Raw genomic sequence first — 21,265 nt, 5'->3', positions numbered from 1 at the left:
CATACCCTGACCCTCAGATGGAAACCGCCCCACCCTCCAGTACCGACATGGAAGCTCCCTCGGGAGTGCCTCACAGACCAGTTATTTACACATGACCATGGGGAACACCTGCAGGAACATTTCAGACTCAACACGGGTTCAGCGTCCTGCAGTCTTGTGGAGTGGGATGCACACAAAGTGACAGCGAGGGGCCACTGCATACAGCAAGTGCTAGGGGTACGAATGGTACTAGAACGCTCTCTACGCACTACAGAACAAGCGCTGGCGACCCTACTACAGGCGGATGACCGCGGCGAGGTGACCCAGTGGCAAGTAGCAGAGGCTAAGACAAAGTACGCTGAGACACTGAGGGACCTGCGTAAATACAACTTCAGAAAATACGCCAGCAGGGTACACCGGGAGGGCAACAGAGGGGGCACACTCTTAGCCTGGTTAGCCTGGTTAGTTAGACAAGACCCCGACTTGAAACCTATCACGGAAATTAAGGACCGGTCCGGTCAACTCCAGACCTCCCAAATAGCGATCATGAAAGTTTTTTACACATATTACTCGCACATATATCAGACTCCCTGTCAAGGTGACCCCCTTGCGATGTCCGACTTCTTCCTCCCGCTATCTATTCCCCGGGTCACGCCAGCGGACCGGAAGGACCTAGACCAGGAAATAACACAAACCGAGATTAAAGCAGCGATAGGAGCGCTTGCCAGGAACAAGGCCCCAGGCATGGACAGTTTCCCCCTCGAATATTACCAGACGTTCTCGGTTCACCTTGCTCCGCGATTAATGACCATGTTCGAAGACGCGCTCAAGGTGGGAGTCCTCCCAAGTTACCTTAGAGAATCGCTAATAGTTTTGTTTCCGAAACCACACAGAGACCCCCAGCTCCCGTCCTCCTACAGACCGATCACACTACTCAACTCAGACTGTAAAATCCTAGGTAAAATGTTGGCGATGAGATACGCACAGGTCGTACCCCAATTGGTCCATCCTGACCAAAATGGATTCGTACCGAACCGCAACACATCCCATAATCTTCGTAGGCTATTCCACATCCAAGACATAGCGCGGGACCAGTTCCCGAATGCAGCTTGCCTCATATTAGACCTCGAGAAGGCATTCGATACCCTCCTGTGGCCATATCTGTTTGAAGTCCTTGCGAAGAACGACTTTGGCTCACGCCTGACCGCTTACACCAGGCTCCTCTACTCGCAGCTCAGGTCCAGGGTCCGGATAGGTACCTATATTTCCCCGGAATTCACCGTGGACAGAGGGACTAGGCAAGGGTGCCCATTGTCACCCCTCTTGTTCGCCCTGGCGGTTGAACCTCTAGCGATACGCCTACGACGAGAGGGCGAGGACTGGGGCATTCCTCTAGCACACACGTGGCACTGTGTATCTCTATACGCAGATGACCTTTTAATCTATGTTCGAGACGCCACGAGCGACCTGACATGTATTTGGAAGACGCTGGAGGAGTTCGCGAACGTGTCGGGCCTCAAGGTCAACTGGAGGAAATCCTCCATATACCCGCTGAGTCCCCATATGGCCCCCTTCGAAGCCCAGGTAGGTACTCAATCACTCGCCTGGAATTCTGAGGCCCCTCGCTACCTGGGAGTACGGTTGTATCACACCCCGGAGGACTTATACGCAGGTAATCATCGTAGAACTCTAGCTGGTCTACGATCTGCGGTTAGCTTCTGGAAGACACTCCCACTGGCGCCTATAGGCCGAGTGGCCCTAGCAAAAATGATTATGGTCCCCCGACTGTTGTATAACTTCGCGAACCTCCCAGTGATTCCACCACGATCATTCTTCGGGGAACTGAACACTCTCCTGATAGACCTGATATGGGGAGGGGGCCGGCGACGGGTGGCACTTTCCACACTCTACCTGCCTACCACGGAGGGAGGACTGGGTGCGCCGGACTTTGAGGCATACTTCCTAGCGGCCCAGCTCCAGTGGCTGTCCTACTGGACGGCAGGATGCCACACTGGGGAAACCACCACAGCTGATGGTCCTATGTCGCAAGCCGCGATCGTCAGACTTTTGCTGCCAGGCACTAAACCCCTACGGACTCGACCCACGCAAGTATCCATTGCCCGTACTTGCATGATGATCATCCACCGCATGTCCAAAACACAGCCACCATATTCGCCCCTGTTGCCGCTGGTGGGTTTCCCTCGCAGGGATTCATATTATTCCCCGGGCGTGCTTCGAATCTGGACAGAACTGACGGTCACGGAGATCGGATCTTTGTTCGAAGACGGACAGTTAAAAACGTTTGCGCAAATGATAGACCAATATGACCTACCCCCGGGGCAATTTTTACTTCATAGACAATTACTAGATAGCAGCCGTACACACTGGAACCCAGATGCCGGTGAACCAACGACACATCCAGTGATTCACGCGATCATGCACATGGGGGTGGGGAGACACCTAGTTACATGGCTTTACAAAGTAGTGCGTTCTTTACTCCTCCCATCCCTCAATCCCTACGCCAGAAGTGGGAGACAGACTTCGGCAGAGTGGTCCATGACGGGGAATGGAGCTCAGCCTTGGAATTTCCTAAAAAAGTCTCCAGAAACGCGAGGTTCCGCAATATACAATTCAACGTCCTCCATAGGGCCTATCTCACACCGGGCCGCCTCCAACGGTTCTTCCCAGACACCCAATTCGACTGCCCCCGCTGTCGAACCCCAGGAGCGGATTTCAGGCATATGTTCTGGGATTGCCCCACCCTCCGCCGGTACTGGGACACGGTCCACTGAACCCTAGAAGAGGACACGACCATTGCCACCATGAACACATGGGAAGCATGCGCGCTCTGAATTTTTCGTAGACTGAAAACCGAGAAAACACAACACCGATTCCTATCACTAGCCATCCTCCTAGCAAAACGCGGAATCGCCATGCACTGGAGGACCCCCGCGGGACCGCCAGAGGCAGCATGGATCGGCGCGGTGAATAAATGGGGTAAAGCGGAGGAGGAGATACTCCGGGAGGAGGAGGTACGCGGACATCGCAAGCATCCCATATCCTTGGAGTGGGCTCAATTGCTGCATAATTTCACACAGGCGACACGCCCTCAAGAGTCACCTATGACCTCGCAATCTCAGGTACAACTGACCACACTGACCCCCACACATCCATGAAAATGTCACAAATACTACATACACGTCATGAGTGGCCACACCCAGTGACCCTCTAACACCCGGACACATACCAGCAACACCCGATATGTACTTCCGCCAGTCGACCCAAGAGCACGGACCCCGTGCCTTGATAAGGTGACCCAGACCCCCCCTCCCGCCATTCCCTTACTTCCTTCCCTATCCCACGTTATTCAGTTCACCCCCTCAGTTCCTGGGTAGGTTGGGAAGCTCAACTCAGACAGGGTGCCACCCTTACATAAGGTTCACTGATCAGACTCACAGATAGCGATACCATGATGTCACATGTCATCACGAATCAAACCCACATAATCGGTGCCTCCTGCACCGCCCCCACAGTGCCAGACATAACATGGGTTCACCCCCACACGGGTGCAGATGACTGACTTACATGAACAAGACGGTTCCCCCCTGGGGGTGTATGCGCTATGGTGGGAAGTCAAGTGGTACACATATTGAACACACGGATAGTAGCAGATGACGGACAACAATCCCGAACTGAGCAATGCCAAAAAGTGACTATTCCTAACGTTGTATCTCTATGACCACATTTTGTAATGCTCGTTTTCCCTTTTTGATTACTGTCATACTATTAATGTAAATGTAACCTAAAACCCAATAAACAAATTCAAACAAAAAAAAAAAGGGCATCAATCGGGGACAATTCATTCGGAATCTAAAATACCATACAACACAGAGATCCATTCTCTCCCCATCATCTTCAGTCTGGCTTCTTGCCTCCATACTGACCGACATCAAGACCCACTAAATGCCCAAAAACTGAATTCAACCACAAAAGTTTCTCAATCAGTGACATTCTGCGATTCTAACCCTGTCTTAACCTAATCAAGAGTTGCATGTCCAGTACCAACTGAACACTCCAAATAACAAAGGCTGAGTACCTCTAGTTTACTAACACCTACAAACAACTGCAAACCTGGCTATTTGACATGACCCAGGACAGCGTAACCCCCCCCCCCCACTCCCGCCCCAAGTGACTGACCATGCAAAATTACTTAATGCAATCAAATAACAGTTTTGGGGTATGAGCTTCGAACTCTGTAATGTTATCCTATGGGAGAAACATATACTCCAATATACTTGCAAACGGTTTTGGAGGTTGCCTTCTTTGACTCAAGGTGCTTAGGTCCAAGAAACCACCAGCAGTTTAGTTTTACCTGCCCTTGTGTGTGTGTGTGTGGGTGCAGAGATGTTGGTCGTGTTGCTAGCCTTGAGCACTACATGTTAAAGTCTTTAGAAGAAGTACCTGCAAAAGAATGGCTGCATGTGGGGACTTTGGGACAAGTCCAGCAGATCGTGAAGGAGGGGGTCAGCTTTTGAGCGTCTCTGGGGCACAGGGACACAGTTGGTTTCTGTGAACCCAGCCTGGGAGCTTGGGTCCAGAGATGTTTTGTCCAGCAGGTCGCTGCTGTTAGAGACCCTCACTGGGTTTTGGCTTCCTGATGAGTGAGAGAAAACTGGACAGCAGGGACACTCTCTGTGTTGGCTTCGGTGATCCTGAAGTTCCTCGTTGCCAGGTCAGCTTTGGCGTCGTTGGTGCCCGACTGGACACAAAACAAGCCTTGCTTGCGGCAAATGCACCGGTACCCAGGGTTTTTGGGGCTTAACGACTCCTGGAGGGCCTAACGTCTCCAATCTTGGCAAGTAGACAGATCTGACCTCCTGGAGTTCAAAGATGCTCCCTCGCTGGACCCGATGGTCAACAAGTTGGAGTAAAGGGCAAGTGCGGTCGGTGCCTGCAACTGTAAGGGAAATGCTGTTTAATTTTTAAGGTAATAACAGCCATCCAAGGGTTTGGGGAGGCTGTACAGCTTCTGTATAAGTCAATATTTGTGACTGTAGTGGTGCAAGCAGCCATTCAAGGTTTGGCACCAGTTTCCATGCAGAACCTCTGCTCTCACAACTTCAGCTCTTCTTTGTCCTTTCTTCGGTTCCCAATGGATGAATCCGAGTTCCTGGCATCAGGGGGACCCCCAAATACTGAATTTAGGGTTGTTTAGCGGAGTGTACCATAGTAACCAATGGTCTTTTACCCCTGGGGTGACTACACTCCCTTTATGACAACTTCCTGTGGAGAGTGCGCATAATCCTGACCAGAACTCCTAGCTTCACTAAAACCAAGATGGTGAGACCCTTTTTCGACAGTCTACTTCAAGTGACCTTCTGACTATCTAATTTTCCCACCTGCTCTGGTGCCAAATGGGCCTCAGGGCAGGGGGTGACATTCCCCAAGTTTGGGGGGGAAGCCGTGGTCGCATATGCAAGGCGGCAGAGACTTTGAAGCCTCAGTCCTTGACATGCTAATTCTCTAGCCATCCTGCTGGAGTAGGTGTGAACACCTTCCACCATTACAGGTATTGTTTCTGCCCTCTGAGACAGCGGGCTCTCACCCACGGGGGGGGGGTTAGAAATTCATTTGTGGTGGCAAGATGGAGGATACCAGTAAGCCAGCACAATAGAGGACTAGTAGGTGTTCAGGGGGTCCCTCTAAGGTGACCACTGGGGGCATGTCACAATAAACTGGCTGCCAATAGACTGGCATAAGTATATATTTATTGAGATGAGGTGTTTGATACCAAACCCCATTGGCTCCAGTGCAACCATCACTCGTAATGACCAGTGCCCAGTACATATACTGAAGATGGTTGACTATTCACTTGCAATGTCTTCATTATAGAACTAGACACCACAGGGGCCTCTCTGCTTATACAGATAAGCCCTCAAATATAATGCACCATGCCTTGGGGGTTCTAAGGCCTGCTGTAGTGAGGACTTACATATAGTATATGCAGTGTACCTTGGCATGGCACACAGGGAGTGTGCCATGTTGTGTTGTTTAAAAAAGTTTTGCACCATTTTATGCATCCTGCAATCTCAGTCTGCATGTAGTTTCGGTGTGGGTCCCTTAGGGTGGCATATTAGATGCTGCAATCCTTAGGGATCCTCTCTAGAATCCATGCCTTGGTTACCAGGGGTAACATTTACTAGAGAATAACAGGGGTGCTAAAGTCCTTGCCAATTCGATTACAGTTGAACATTTACCTTGTTTTAGGGACCAGTGCAACTTCAGTCATAAAGCATCATTACTATGGCAAACAAGTGGGTCTGACAATGTAAAAAATAGGCACTTTTTTACACTCTTATCTTGATATGAACAGTATCCCTTGATTCAATACTCAATACCAGCAAACTTCCTGGCCCCATCCAACGCTGCTCACATGGTGTTAACCAGCATGAGAGCACTGCCCTGATTGGAGGGAGCTGCCTGTCCCGTCACTCCCCAGCATGCTGGAGGCCTGCACTTGCTCTCAACTGTTAAGACAGCTGGGTTGAGAGGTTTAAAGTGCACATGCCTGGCTGGCCGTCGCAAGACATGCGCACTTTAAACAGAAGTGAGTCAGCCCTCTAACTACCTCTCCTCCCTGCTGCCACTCAGCAGGCCCGCCCCATCCTGACACTCAGTTCAGTACGGGATGATGAAAAATAAAAATGGTAACAAATTATCATTTTAATTTTCATCTCTTGGGCTTTAAAGGCATTTAAATGCGGAGATGCTCCTCCCCGCAACGTTTTCTCTTCACCTATGGTGATTTTGACTATCTTTAGGATCTCTGAAGTCTATGGCTGTACTGCACCTCCTAAAGAAGCCTCTGATGAACCTCCTGCCAGGATCTCTGAAGTCTATGGCTGTACTGCACCTCCTAAAGAAGCCTCTGATGACCCTCCTGCCCTTCAAACTATCAATCTGTATCCCAACATCCTTTCTCAGCTAAAAGCTTGAGCACCAGGTTTTCCATTGACTTACTAAATTTCTGTATTTTCTTATTAAATGTCTGCCTTTCACAAATTCCACTGCACTAAAAAGCTTATAGCCATGTATGAATTTTGTATGTGTGTGCACAGTGCAGCCATCCCTCAGTCTTCATTCGCTTTGATGTTTACGGTGCATTTACTGTGTGCACAAATCGGCGCAGTTCAAATTACTCACCTTAGTCTTCATGACTTTGCATGGCCTTCTCACCCATACATCACACTAGCTATCTCACCATCTTATGCCTCACATTCTGCAAGCATTCATTTTCTAATTCTCCTTGGACACTTTCTGGGGTTAAACTGTTTGACATACTTGATCTGCTCCTCTCAAATTATCTCCCTCACATACTTCGAGACCCAGCCTTGTTTTCTATGTTTAAACACCATCTAGTACCTAGTCAGCATAGACCGACCAGCCAGGTAAAAGCAATACCCCAAACCCCTCCATCTTCCCATGACCACAGATCCTGGAAATATGTCCACACTGTAAATAACATGAACATAAGCTGGTGCTATTTGAAGTCTACATCAATGTTTCACCAAGCTTTCTGTTTCATCCTGTTATGCCAGATCAAAAGCTAGCCTTAGCAAAGTCTTAAGCACATGTTCTCATTGTAGCTGGTGACATGTCAATTCTATAACCTTTTAGGTCATGTTTATTAAGATTTTCCAATCATTCTTATCTTAAATATTGAGTTAAGCAATCATTTATTTTTCTTCAAATTTTGAGGTGCGATACAATTCGGATTTAGTAGTGAAAACAAACAGTGATGGGTAGTTGGCAGAATAAGGTAGCTGTAAAAGGGACAATGCAGAGTGTAGGATCTGTGCCCCCCTGCCACTCAACATATCCATATAACTCTTTACAAGTCGCAGATAAATAGAGTTACAAATGTGCTCTTCAGTGCCATTAGAGGGGTTCTGTGCCGTAGCCTTTTATGTATTTTGCTGCTGATCAAATTATTGTGAAAGGTCAGGCGAACCTATCTGTAACTACTATTAATTTACGCAAGCCTGGTCGGTACAAAACGTTTGGATTTTAAAACGTTGTCATGTTCTGTTTCAGTTTGACAAACTGCATCATGTTCTGCATCAATAATCAGATTCTTGCGTGTTAGGTTGATAATAATTGTACTGGCACAAACTCACTTCTAATGATAAAGAGTCTTCTTGATGTTTTATTATCCTTTGGCAGGATTAACCAAGAGCAATGCTGCATTAATCAGCTAGAAGAGACCCACTGTTCAACTGGCATCAACCATGCTAATGATCATGACGACTGTGAATCACAGAATGAAAACTCCACTTGTGAAAGCAAATCCATACAGGTATTTTTTTCATTATCTCTAGATGGGAGAAAGCAAATAAATATTATTTGCTTTTGCTAAACTTATTCAAATGTTATTTTGCACAATCTTTTTGAAGAACAAAAGTTTTTTTCTAGAAAAAAAAAAAAAACAATGTCCCTGATGTACATGGAGTTCTCTCTGTGTGTGTCGGCATCATTGTTGGATTTCCCTGCCCAGGACATCCAGGACAGAAAAATCTAGTAACAGTCACTACACCCTAAGCAAGGCGAGAAGACGATTTCTAGGACTTGATCGCCTAATTTAAAAGGATCTGGCTCAAACTCCATTGATGTTTGGCAGAGTGAGAGCAAGGTTGGTTTGCAATGGGGCGTCTGCTAAATCACACTTTAAATTATGATCTTAACATAACAATGCTTTGTTACATCCAAACAGCACATCTACCACACTTTAAATCCATAACCTACATATTCAAATTCAGGCAACAATGAACCATGTAGTCTTAATCAGTCAAATTATGGGTGCACACAACTTGCAAAGTGCATTAATCCAGACCACCAAGTATGAACTTAAACACATTGCTGTTCTGTACCACTCCACCCCGGGTGAAGCAAACACAAGGAGATGATGGACGGAGTGCTGCAACTTATCAGACTCTCCCCAGTCACAGATCTGGGTTGAATCCATCATCATTCTTTAGCTCACTTTGCCACCCCAGTTCAGACACAGCTATAAGCAAATCAGTCTTGACCCTGTGCCTCATGGGAGCAGTCCAGCCTGAACTGCCAAGCCATGTCTTCCCTGGACCGGAAACAAGCATCCTGGGACCGGTTTCGGGCTAACAGCCCTCATCAGCCAGGCTAGATCGAATCCAGTGGCACAGTGAGCAAGGGACCCACGGTCTGGGCCTACCCTGCCAACTTAGGGTGAACAAAGCAAACACAAGGAGATGATGGACGGAGCACTGAAACATATCAGACACTCACCCCTAGTCACAGATCTGGGTTGAATCCATCATCATTCTTTAGCTCACTTCGCCACCCCAGTTCAGACACAGCGGTATGTTAATCAGTCTTGACCCTGTGCCTCATGGGAACAGTCCAGCTGGAACTGCCAATCCATGTCTTCTCTGGACCGGAAACAAGCATCCTGGGACCGGTTTCGGGCTAACAGCAGGTTAGGGAGCTAGCACTATGATTTATAGAGTATAGTGTCTGGATGGTGGTGTATTGAGCAGGTAGTTGGGGCGATATGCTAGCTCTAGGGATTCAATTTGTGCCCATGATTACTGGGATTCTGGAGAGAGGTTTAGGGTCTGCTTGCTGGATTTTTGTGCTGTAGGATTCACAAAGTGATTGTTTTGATTGCGCCGATCAGATAATACAGAATCTTCCACACGGTAGCCCAACACCCGGTGCAGCCAAAGACTTTAACACAGCACCTTTAGAAAGGGGTTTTATTTTACAAAATGCCAGGACTCTAGCTCTTAGAATAAGGCTTGGGGTTTTATTTTACACAATGCTCTCTAACAGAATGGCTTTCCCAGATGTCAATGCACAAGATTCAAATACAAAGAGATATATATATAATTTATGTGTATATGCAAGCAATAATAACACACTTGGTAAATATAATGTATGAATATTCTTGATGAATAAACAAACAGCAAATAATATGCGATAAGACTCAAGCAAATATACTGGACATCCTGCATAAGGTCAGAAAAATATATACACTGAATAGATCAAATGAGAACTTTAGAGGTGCACCTTGACTCACTCACACATCACAAAGAAAGCACACTCACTCACACATCACAAAGACAACAAATGAAATGATCAAAGCCACTGGCTCACATCACAATGACAATAATCAAAACTCAATACATCACCTGGTGCAAACACCGCATCCCAGACTGGGGAAGTAAAACAGCCATTATCGAGAGCCTCAGCAACCAGGGTTTCACTCTGAGGTAGACGCGTCTGCCCCCACTCAGATTCTAAACTCCCGGTTTCCGAGTCAGCAACCCTCAGCTTTAAACACACTAGAAGGTTCGAGAAAGATCTCCCCCCGGGCCGGAGGCATCTTACCTGAACTGGCCAGGTTCCAAGCAAGCATTCCCACAGCAGGAAGGAGTTCTCGCATCCCCTTCTCCAAATCTCACATGTTCCAGCCTTTATCTTGACGAAGCTCACAAAGCCTTTCAGAATACATAAACAATCCCTCATAAAAACAGAAAGACCGTGAACGTGAAAATTCTAAGCAACTCGCAAGCGCGGCTGTGCACGCAGAAAAGCTGAAGCATCCTTTGCTAGCCTTTAAAATATTTCTGACACCTAAAGGCTCATTCCAATATAAACCTATACCTTTTGGGTCAGATAGTGCAGCATCAGTATTCCGAAGGGTTACCTGCAAATTGCTAGACAACCTGTAGGGTGCTCTTACCTTTCAAAATTACATCTAAATATTTAGAAAGCATCAGCGAGGACACATATGTATGTGGTTTTTGCATGAGGTGAACCTAGCCATAAGTCAGTGGAGTGCTATACATGGCCTTAAGTTTCTTAAAAAATTATCTTTTAATTAAGTAAAGTAAGTGCACATTTAGCTAGAATGCAGTAGAGTATTTCCCAAAGTGGAATTGAACCCAAGAACAGACTTGTGACTGACATTTTAAAATCATCAGAGCTTGACACCGAAGTATAACTTTTTACATTCCTAGATCTTGCTGAATTCTACTAAAGGTTGTGACAGTTTTTGCAAGCCATGTAGAACCTCTTAAACGTCTGTGTAGTGAAAACTAAAATTTTTACGAGGTTTATGGGCAACAAACTGCTTTTATGTGTATCAACAAGTTTGTTAGTGCTCCTTGTTTGAAGCAATTTATATTTGGTGAATTATTATGTCACTTGATAAAAGCAATTATGATTTGCAGGTTCTTTTGTCACGCTGTTTGTTCGCATTTCTCCTGTGGCGGAAGCTGGGAGGTTGTTGTTTATTTTAACTGTGTGTAGCCAGATTAAGTGAGCTATCACTGCGGCTTCCTCGCGGATTTTAGCGCGGCGATTCCCCCTCGTTTTTAAATCATTTTAAACCCTCCCCTGCACTCTGCTTTATCTCCAGCAGTTTTAATCACTTACTTATTCCCCTCGCTCTCCCTGCCTTCCTAGGGGTTCCCAGCCGAGTCAGGTGCTGAGCCCCTCGGTCCCGGACTTCCTGCAGCGGCCATTTTGGCTTGGGAGACTTCCTTCTCTCCACTAGAGGGACAGTATTTAACGAGCTCCCCCAGGGTAGGTGCCAGATACGCTGTTTGTTCGCATTTCTCCTGAGGCGGAAGCCGGGAGATTGTTGTTTATTTTAACTGTGTGTAGCCAGATTAAGTGAGCTATCACTGGGGCTTTCTCGCGGATTTTAGCGGGCGATTCCCCCTCGTTTTTAAATAATTTTAAACCCTCCCCTGCACTCTGCTTTATCTCCAGCAGTTTTCCACAACAAAACTTTATTGAGCAGGTAAGCAAGAAGAAATATGTGGCTCCCCACAGTCAGGAGATCACCACAAGGCATCATAACACATTTTTATCCGTAATGCAAATTCCATACAAGAAAAGACAAATAACAGAACCCCCCCCCGCCTCCACCCACCAACCTCAACTACCCAACCCCCCCTGCTACCCACCCCTTATCCCACCCTAACCCCTGACACGTGAGTATATCAAACAATCTGTGGTTGGTCGTTTTTCGGTAGGTATGACGCACTGCCTAGGCCTGTACCACATCTTCCACCGGTATTTCTTCCTCTTGTTCCCTTGGGGGGTCCAGTATCAATCCCCTATACTCTGCCCATCGCTTCCAGATCTTAAAGTGCTTCCGGGGACATCCTCTCGCCTCGAACACCGGGCGTTCCAGACCCATAAAGTAATCCAATGCAGCCTTCCACGCACACAGGGGGGTGGGCTCGCTCACCCTTCCATGCTCGCGCTAGGTCCCTTGTGGCAACCACAAGCCCCAGCAACAATAGATGGCGTTTATATATATTTCCACCGACTCCCTCCAATACATGGAGCAGCCCTAATCGAGGAGTGCGGGAAAGATCCCAACCCAATACCTCTGACAAGCAACTCCAAACACCCCTCCAAAATCTGACCAATCCAGCACACGACCACACTGTATGCAGCAGCGTACCCATCTCAGCCCCAAATCGCAGACACTCCGGAGACCCAATCAGTCCCGCCTTCCACAGTCTCTGCCGGGTGTAGTATGTCCTGTGTAAATACCTGAACTGAATAAGCCTGAGCCGTATTGCGATGGCGGCCCCTCGCGGGGACTCCAGGGCCTCCCGCCAATCATCTTCATCCAGGGGACCAACATCGCCCTCCCAGGCCTCCTTGAGCGAAAGTAGGGTGGTTGAGCAGTGAGTAACCAGTGTTTGATAGATTCGGGACACTTTCTTATCCCCCAGGTCTCCCGTGGATACCTTCGCTTCAAGTGGGCTAAATTCCGGGAGTGACTCCAGGTTCGTGAGACTAGGTGCTAACGCATGGCGCAGTTGCAGGTATCGGAAAAATTGGGTCTTGGGCATGTGAAACTCCGTACTGAGCTCCTGGAACGATTTGAGGGTAACACCGGTCATCACATGGCCCAATGACGAGATCCCAATTGCATCCCAGCCATCAAATCCCCTCAATGTAGCCAGTGCGGGCAGCCGCCCATTGTGCCATAACGGAGTCTCCGCCGTTAATCTACCCCACCAGCCCATGCGACGCAGTGCCTGTCTCCACACCTCAAAGACAACTCGCGTAGCACACAGTAGTGCCCGCCTCAGCCTAGCCGAGTACAGGATCGTATGGAGGGTGTTATTCCCCATCAGCAAGCGCTCCAGGGCATATGCCGGGTCTCCCCTGTCTCCATACCACCACTCATTGAGTACCAGCAGCTGGGAGGCCTGATAATAGGATAAAAGGTCCGACACGGCCAAACCCCCACAGTACGTGGATAGGAAGCATGTTCGCAGCGCTACCCTGGCCGCCCCTCCAGCCCACAGAAAGTGGCCCAGAACGGAGTTGACCTGTCGGAACCACCGGGGGTTAATTGGATGAGGGTAGCTCTGCAGCTGATATAAGAGGCGTGGGAGCGCAACCATTTTGAATATTGCTGACCTACCGAAAATGGTTAGGGGCATCCGCGACCACGTCTTTATATCCGTCTGGACCCTGTCCCACACTGGCACGATATTCCGTTCCCAGGCAATATCTACGGATTCTGAGAGGAACACCCCTAGGTATTTTAAGCCCCCGGCCGCCACCTGCAAGGCTGACGCCCAGGGACCCGCTGCAGCCCCACCACCCAACACCCACAGAGTGGACTTGCGTGGGTTTAGACACAGGCCCGATACCTCCCCAAAAATTCGCATAATGTCCAAAACTCGGGGCCCCGACTTGTGTAAATCCGTAAGAAAGAAGAGGACGTCGTCTGCGTATAACGCTATCCTATCGGTGAGGTTCCCACCCCACTCAAAGCCTCGCGTCAATGCGCACCCAGGAGGCCAGAGGCTCCATAGCTAGCGCAAAGAGATATGGGGAGAGCGGGCACCCATGTCGAGTCACCCGGCCAATTGGAAACTCTTTCGAGACCGCCCCCGAGACCCGCACCGAAGCAGTGATATCTGTGTATAGTAATTTAATGTAGGAGATGAACACCAGGCCCAGATTGAGACTGGGCAGTAGCGCGAATAAGTACTTCCAACTAACAGAGTCAAACGCTCTATCAATGTCCGCTAGCAGCAAAGCCGCCTGTTCCCCCGTGGCACCCATAGCATCTACTGCTGCCTGCGCCCGTCGGATGTTATGCCGCGTCGCCCTATGGGGCATGAAGCCGGCCTGGTCGGGGTGAACTAAATCCGTCACATACGGGAGTAGCCGGTTCGCCAACGCCTTAGCTAGTATTTTGGCCTCTATGTTGAGCAATGAGATCGGACGGTAGGAGTCGTGTTGATCCGGAGGTCTGCCCGGCTTCTGAAAAACTACAACTTCTGCATGGCGCCAGTCAGGGGGCAGCCTACCTCGTGTGCGCGCCACTTCCAATGCATTTCGGTAATGGGACCCCAACTGGAGCTGGAATTTCCTATAAAATTCGCTCGGGAAGCCACTCGGCCCAGGTGCCTTCCCAGTGTTGAGCTGTCCCAGTGCGTCGCCAAGCTCCTCCGCCGTAAGGGGAAGATCCAGTGCTACCTTGGTCTCATCCGAGACCGCCCTCGGCGGCAAGTCGTCGATGAATTTAGCTACGTCCTCTGCAGACAGACTATACTGCGGAGCATATTGCACCTCGAAGTAGTGGGCGAAGCTCGCTGCCAGCTCACCCGGATCAGTAATCACCACTCCGTCCTCAGCAGTGAGGCCCGGTAGTGTAAGCGGCTGGAAGGTACGCTGACACAGCCTATGAAGCATCGTACAGGATTTATCTCCCCATTGATATACCCTACTCCGCGTAGCCAGCCACGCCTGCCGAGCCTCATCAAGCAGCACCGACGCATAGGTCTGTTGCGCCTGCAGGAGCAATCGCACCACAATCTCATCTCCCCCTCTCCGGCACCGCTGTTCCAAGGACTCCACCAGCGTGGCCGCCTCAGCAATGGTTTCTCGGCGTCGCCTGCGGGCCGCCGCGCACCACGCTATGTCAATGCCCCGTATGTTGGGCTTCATCGCCTCCCAAACCACCACCGCATCTGTACCATCCACCAGGTTTTCTTCCCAGTAATGGGCAATCGCACCACGTATATTCTGGACGTAGTCCTGCTGCTGAAGGTGCCACGAGGACATCCTCCACCGGAATGGCTGTCGTTGTTTAAGCAGGTCAACCCTAACCCCCACCGAGGAGTGGTCAGAGAGCCCTCTCGGCAAAATCTCGGCCTCCCGCACTCTGCTCAGGTACACACCGGGCACAAACACATAGTCCAGCCTCGAGAAGGAGCCATGCACCGCGGACACATACGCGTACTCTCGTACCTTAGGATGCATATGGCGCCACACATCTACCCAGCCCATCCCATCCACCATCGCAGTCAACCTGGAAGGGGGGGCAGCCGCTATCGTCTCCCGCAGTTGCAGGCGATCCGTGCATACATCCATCACCTCGTTCCAATCCCCTCCCACCACTGCCATGGACTCTGGAATATCCTCCCACACCGTAAACAGATGCTCCGACAAGGACCACTGCATGGGGGGGGGGGGCGTAGACACTGCCAAAGACCACCGGTTCGGTACCCACCATACCTTTGATAAAGATGTAACGACCCTGCGGGTCCGCCCATTGCTTCTCGTGGACATAGGCCAACCTGCGGTGCACCAAGACAGCAACCCCCCTAGACCCCCTAGCAAATCCGGCATGAAAGACTTGTTGGTAGCCAAACCTCTGTAAACTGAGCACTTTTGTCCCCATCATATGCGTTTCTTGCAATAATAACACATCCGCAGCTTCCCTCTTCCCCCATCGCAATATCGCCCCTCGTTTGATCTTATCGAGCATTCCCCTGACATTCCAAGTTACTACACGCATGGACTCACTGGGGAGCCCTGAGGACGCTTCAGCCATAATCAAGTGGGACCACCCAAATAGGCCCTTTGCACCACATCCTCCCACCTAGCAACGACACCAACATATCAGTAAAACTCACGTGTTGTCTTCCCCCCCTTACCCCAAGTCCTCCCCTCAACAACAGTCCCCCCACCCACACACACCTTGACCCCAGCCAACCCCAACTCTACCCCCCCCTCCCTCTCCTCCTTCACCCCGCTCCCCCCTCCCCTATACCTCATAGAACTCTGAAGCACCTGTCGCGGCATGGGCAGCCCGGGCCCAAAACAGAGGACCCAGGACCAACCATGCCAATGGATCCCCACCCCCCGAAAAACAGTGAAAACATCCCCTCCCCCCAGTCAACTCCCACACTAGTAGGAGGATGGCAGCCCCTAATAAGCAGCCACCCGAACCCCACCCCACAATCCCACACATGTTCAATAAGTCATTTCAATCAACAACAAAGGCAGCGGTTATGCATCCAAACTATGGAACCCGGCCACGCAGCTCCCATTAGCAGGAGCTTGTATCATCAACTGAGAAGCAGAGCGCTCCCGAGGCCTTCAATGATCCTTGCCAGAGTGATCTGAGTCAACCGTCTCACTATCTTGTGTCCCACTGACAGAAGCCGAACGCTTCCGTGATCTGGACCTCCGGTTCCTCCTGCTCTGGCCGCCTGCTCTCGAAGAGCCTGGGTTCAGTCCCGGCTGGGCATTCGGCCTGATCCTCACTGTCTCGTCCGTCCATTTAAACACATCTTCTGGGGTGTCAAAGAAGAGCGTTCACGACTGGAACACCACCCTCAGGCGGGCCGGATACAGCAGGGAATACTGGATTTTCAGGCCTTGGCGGCTATGAAGGAGTGATGCTGTTGCTGCACAAGCCTAGTATAGTCAGGAAATATCATGATCTTTTGGTTCTCGAACAAAATAGAATCCCTGGTCCTCCCTTCCTTCAAAATGGCGTCTCGATCATGATGGTTCAATAGTCTAGCTATCACTGCTCTGGGCCGCTCACTCTCCGGTGGCCTCTGTGTCAGGGCTCGATGAGCCCGCTCAATGACAAAACAGGTAGAGAGAACCCCCGGGGGCAGCCAGCTCTCCAGCCACTGTGAGAGAAACTGCTCCATGTTCCCCTTCTCGCATCTCGCCGGAAAGCCAATAAAGCGGAGGTTATTTCTGCGTGCGCGCCCTTCGGCATCTTCCACGCGGAGTGCCAGGCCCCTTTGAATGTTTTCCATCGCCGCCATTTTCTTTTTTAGGGAACCGACGTCGTCCTCCACCACCGAAATTCTAGATTCCGTCTCCGTAATTCTTGCCACTGCGTTCCGTAAATCCTGACGCAACAGGGTTACATCTGCTCCCACCGCACCAATTTTTGCATCTAGCATGTCTCTGGACTGGGTGATCGCTGCCATAAGCGCCGCATTGTCTGGCCCCACTCCATGCCCTCCTTCCGAGGGCCCGGGACCCCCACTGGGCCCTGTAAATTTATCAATGGGCCCCTGCTTGGAGGGACCACCACCTCCTCTGGTCATGGCAGCAGTCCACTTGTGAGCAACTTATGAGAAGAGTAGTTGTACCAACGCAGACTCTTTACTCCGGTCGCAACGTCCGATATAGGCCAACCTAGCGGTTTTCCCCCCCCTCGGGGTGTAGGCGCCCTCACACCAGCACTGGCGCAGCTCCCCGGCTGGGCCGTGGGCTTGCAGCTTCCAAATCAGGCCCTGGGAACCGCACCCCCGTCGTCGGCGGCCCTGTGGTCTCGCAGCCGCGTGGCCCCTTCTCTTCTGCCCGGTCTGTCCCACGTCGCCGGGTGCTGCGGGCCCTATTCGCTTCACCAGCCACCAATAACGCCAATGTCAGGGTCCCAGGGGGGGTCACTCACTGTTTATTGGCCGCCTCAGGGCAGCACCGGACCGATCGTCGCAGGTCCGTCCAGCCACACTCCGGTCTGTCACCTGCAGAAGTCCAGTTGTGGAAGCCCAGTCATCCAGGCGGGCCGTACACCAAGGGTCCCAGCTCCCTAGGCTCCGCCGTATTCCGACTGTGGTCAAAGGCCGACGTCGATCCCGATGGGCGGGGACCACGAAACTCGAGGCCCCGGCTGCACCGGATCCAATAGGCCGCTGCTTCTGTCTGGGCGATCTCCCTGCGCCAAGCACCTCTGCACCCTCCGGCTAGGCAACTGGGGGAATGCCTGCCACCCCTCAGTCTCCAGGATATTCCAGGCCCAGGGAGATCGGCGGGTCGGCCGACCCTCGTGGAGGCCCTCCGGCCGGGAGGCGCCAAAATCGAGGCCCCGGCTTCGCCGCCCCGCACTAGGCCTCACGTCGATCTCGGCAACCCAGCCTCACCAAATAGACCAGGAGCTCCGCTGTTGGCACCGGAGGACTCCCGACACCGTCAGCAACACTTGCCCCACGTGTGGTCTGTAGTTGGGGCTCGGGGGCCAGGATAATCGGCCGGATTAATATCGGGCCGGCGGGAGCTCTAGAAAGCTGCAACCGCCATCGTCGCCCGCGAAGCCACGCCCCTCCATCTCCAGCAGTTTTAATCACTTACTTATTCCCCTCGCTCTCCCTGCCTTCCTAGGGGTTCCCAGCCGAGTCAGGTGCTGAGCCCCTCGGTCCCGGACTTCCTGCAGCGGCCATTTTGGCTTGGGAGACTTCCTTCTCTCCACTAGAGGGACAGTATTTAAGGAGCTCCCCCAGAGTAGGTGCCAGATACACTGTTTGTTCGCATTTCTCCTGAGGCGGAAGCCGGGAGGTTGTTGTTTATTTTAACTGTGTGTAGCCAGATTAAGTGAGCTATCACGGGGGCTTCCTCATGGATTTTAGCGCGCCGATTCCCCCTCGTTTTTAAATCATTTTAAACCCTCCCCTGCACTCTACTTTATCTCCAGCAGTTTTAATCACTTACTTATTCCCCTCGATCTCCTTGCCTTCCTAGGGGTTCCCACCCGAGTCAGGTGCTGAGCCCCTCGGTCCCGGACTTCCTGCAGCGGCCATTTGGGCTTGGGAGACTTCCTTCTCTCCACTAGAGGGACAGTATTTAAGGATATGGTCATGTCTCCGCGCAGCGGACGCGACCAGCGGACGTGCCGGATCAGCGCCGGAGTCACGCCAGAGTCCAGCCCGTCTGTGCCCGTCAGCGACAAGGAGGTGCCAGGGGCCAGGAACGCTGCCCCCCTCCCCCTCCTACCATAGTGGAACCCCTTTATACCTTTAGCGCCCTACGTGCCCTCAAACCACCTCACCTACCCTGCCATCATACCATCACTCCGGAAACGCTCATAACGACCTCCGAGTGCTGCTGGATTAATACAGCTAACCACCAGCAGGTCCCGGATACCGGTAAATATCTGCCCTCCCCCTCAAGGCCAGGTCCTCCTCTTATGTCTATCCGCACCGACTTCCTCATCAATACCCGCTCGCTTGTTAAAAACAACATCACTTTCAAGGAATTCACCTCCGAGAAACAACCCCCGTGGGTCTTTATCACCGAAACCTGGGCCATGGACTCTTCCGAGCTGGACCTAATAAATGCCATCCCTGAAGGCTATGCATTGGCCAGAATGGATATAATAGGGCGTGTGGGAGGGGGCCTCGGATACTTTATCATAGCTCGATAAAATGCCGAATCTCTTACCTATCCTCCTCGCACGACCCCTTTCAAGCTATGCATTTTATTTTAAATCCTTCCCCTACGGTCTCCTTTTCAGGGATCCTGATCTATAGACCCCCTGGCCCCAAGACCGCCTTTTGTCTCGAACTTCTAAAAATTCTGGAACCCTATATTGATACCCCTAATTTTACCGTCCTCTGGGATTTCAATTTCCATTTAGAAAACCACAACTCCCCTGACAAAGTCCATCTGTTGGATTCCTTAGCCTCCTGTGGTCTGCTGCAGCTAGTGGGTAGTCCGACCCACTTAGGTGGGCATACCCTGGATGGGGTATTTACTAACGACACCCGGCTCCATACTGGATCCCCCCTCCCCCTGTCCTGGTCTGACCATCTGGCCGTTCCCCTTGAATTTGCTTCTCCCCTTCCCACTGGATCCCAGCCGGACCGTAACAAGTGAGTTTTGAGGAGGAATTTTAGGAAGATAAGTAATGAGACTCTTACTCCCTTCCTATCCAAACGCACGATCCTGCCTACAAAGGATGCCGAAGCTGTGGCTCTCGAGCTCTCTAACACCTTAGCGGAGGCTGTCGAATCTCTCGCCCCGGCTCGCCAACACTACTCGGCCAGGAAGCGACCTTCGGCCCCCTGGTTCTCGGACTCCCTCAGGACCCTTAGACAGGGCTGTAGGAGGCAAGAAAGACTATGGAGATCACACTTGGACCCCATAGAGAAGGACAAACATAAAACTCTCATCAAGGGCTATAAAGCAGCAGTGTTGGCTGAAAAGAAGGCGCACTTTACCAAACTAACTGGCTCACTTACTTCCCCCAGAGACCTGTTCAATATAGTCAACACTCTATCCCTCCTTCAGGCTCCCGACCCCATAATAGCCTCCCAAGATCTATGTGATCGGATTTCCACACAAAAATCTTGGATATTTACACTGATTTGGAAACCCTCAATCTCAACCCCGTGATCCCTCCCTCATCCGCCGTAACTCTGAAAATCAAGCTACCGAGCTCTCCACTCGGTTCACCCATTTTCCTCCCCCTTACCCTCGACCACCTTAGTGCGCTCCTGGACATGCTTAAGTCCGGATCCCCGCTTGACCCCTGTGTAGGAGAGTAGGGTCTGCAATCCTATGATCACCCAGATTTTTGCTTTTTGCTTCACTGGTTTACGACTTTCCCTGGCTGTGGGCCTGCTAATCAGACCCACAGCCTAGCTGTTCTCTCCACTCCAAATTGTACCTAGGTACTGAATTGGCCCTGGGCCCTCTCCAAGTCCCTGTACCCAGGGCTGAGGTGCACCCAGAAGTCTCCCAGGGGCTGCAGCATGTATTATGCCACCCCTGGGCTGACTAACTAAATCAGACACAACTGGCTGCTTGACAGCTGGGGCAGAGTGGTGTACCCACCCTCTGCTGTAGATATAGTATTCCTATATCTAAACCTAAATGGACACACAGATCTCCTATCAGTCACTCCTATGGCAGGCCTTGACAATCCTGAAGGCAGAGTGCTTGGAATCGTGTGAGATGGTGCTCTGGCATGAGCTGAGCCTGTCTGCGGCTTTCGGGATCCATCCCTTAGCCGTTTCCATGATATCGCATACCATATCCTCTTAAGTGCATTATAATCCTCTCGGTTATATGCCAACTCTGGTATCGCTCATATGCCAACTCTGGTATCGCTTTATCAAAACATGTCGAGTAAGGTGTCATACGAATTGGAATACTAACCCCTCGCCAA

General features: G+C 50.8%; 1 protein-coding gene across 2 annotated transcripts in view; it reads left to right on the top strand.

The window, feature by feature from the left end:
- FBLN1 (fibulin 1) overlaps nt 1-21,265 on the top strand; it is a 900,993-nt gene that overhangs the window by 214,827 nt on the left and 664,901 nt on the right. For both annotated transcript variants that reach the window (XM_078673831.1, XM_078673830.1), the window contains exon 3: nt 8,203-8,335. In XM_078673831.1, coding sequence (XP_078529957.1) covers nt 8,203-8,335 — 133 coding nt within the window. The remainder of the gene's footprint in view (nt 1-8,202; nt 8,336-21,265) is intronic.

The sequence above is a fragment of the Lissotriton helveticus genome, chromosome 1_1 (genome assembly GCF_964261635.1).
Source record: "Lissotriton helveticus chromosome 1_1, aLisHel1.1, whole genome shotgun sequence".
Taxonomy (NCBI): domain Eukaryota; kingdom Metazoa; phylum Chordata; class Amphibia; order Caudata; family Salamandridae; genus Lissotriton; species Lissotriton helveticus.
This window is presented reverse-complemented; position numbering and strand designations above follow the sequence as displayed.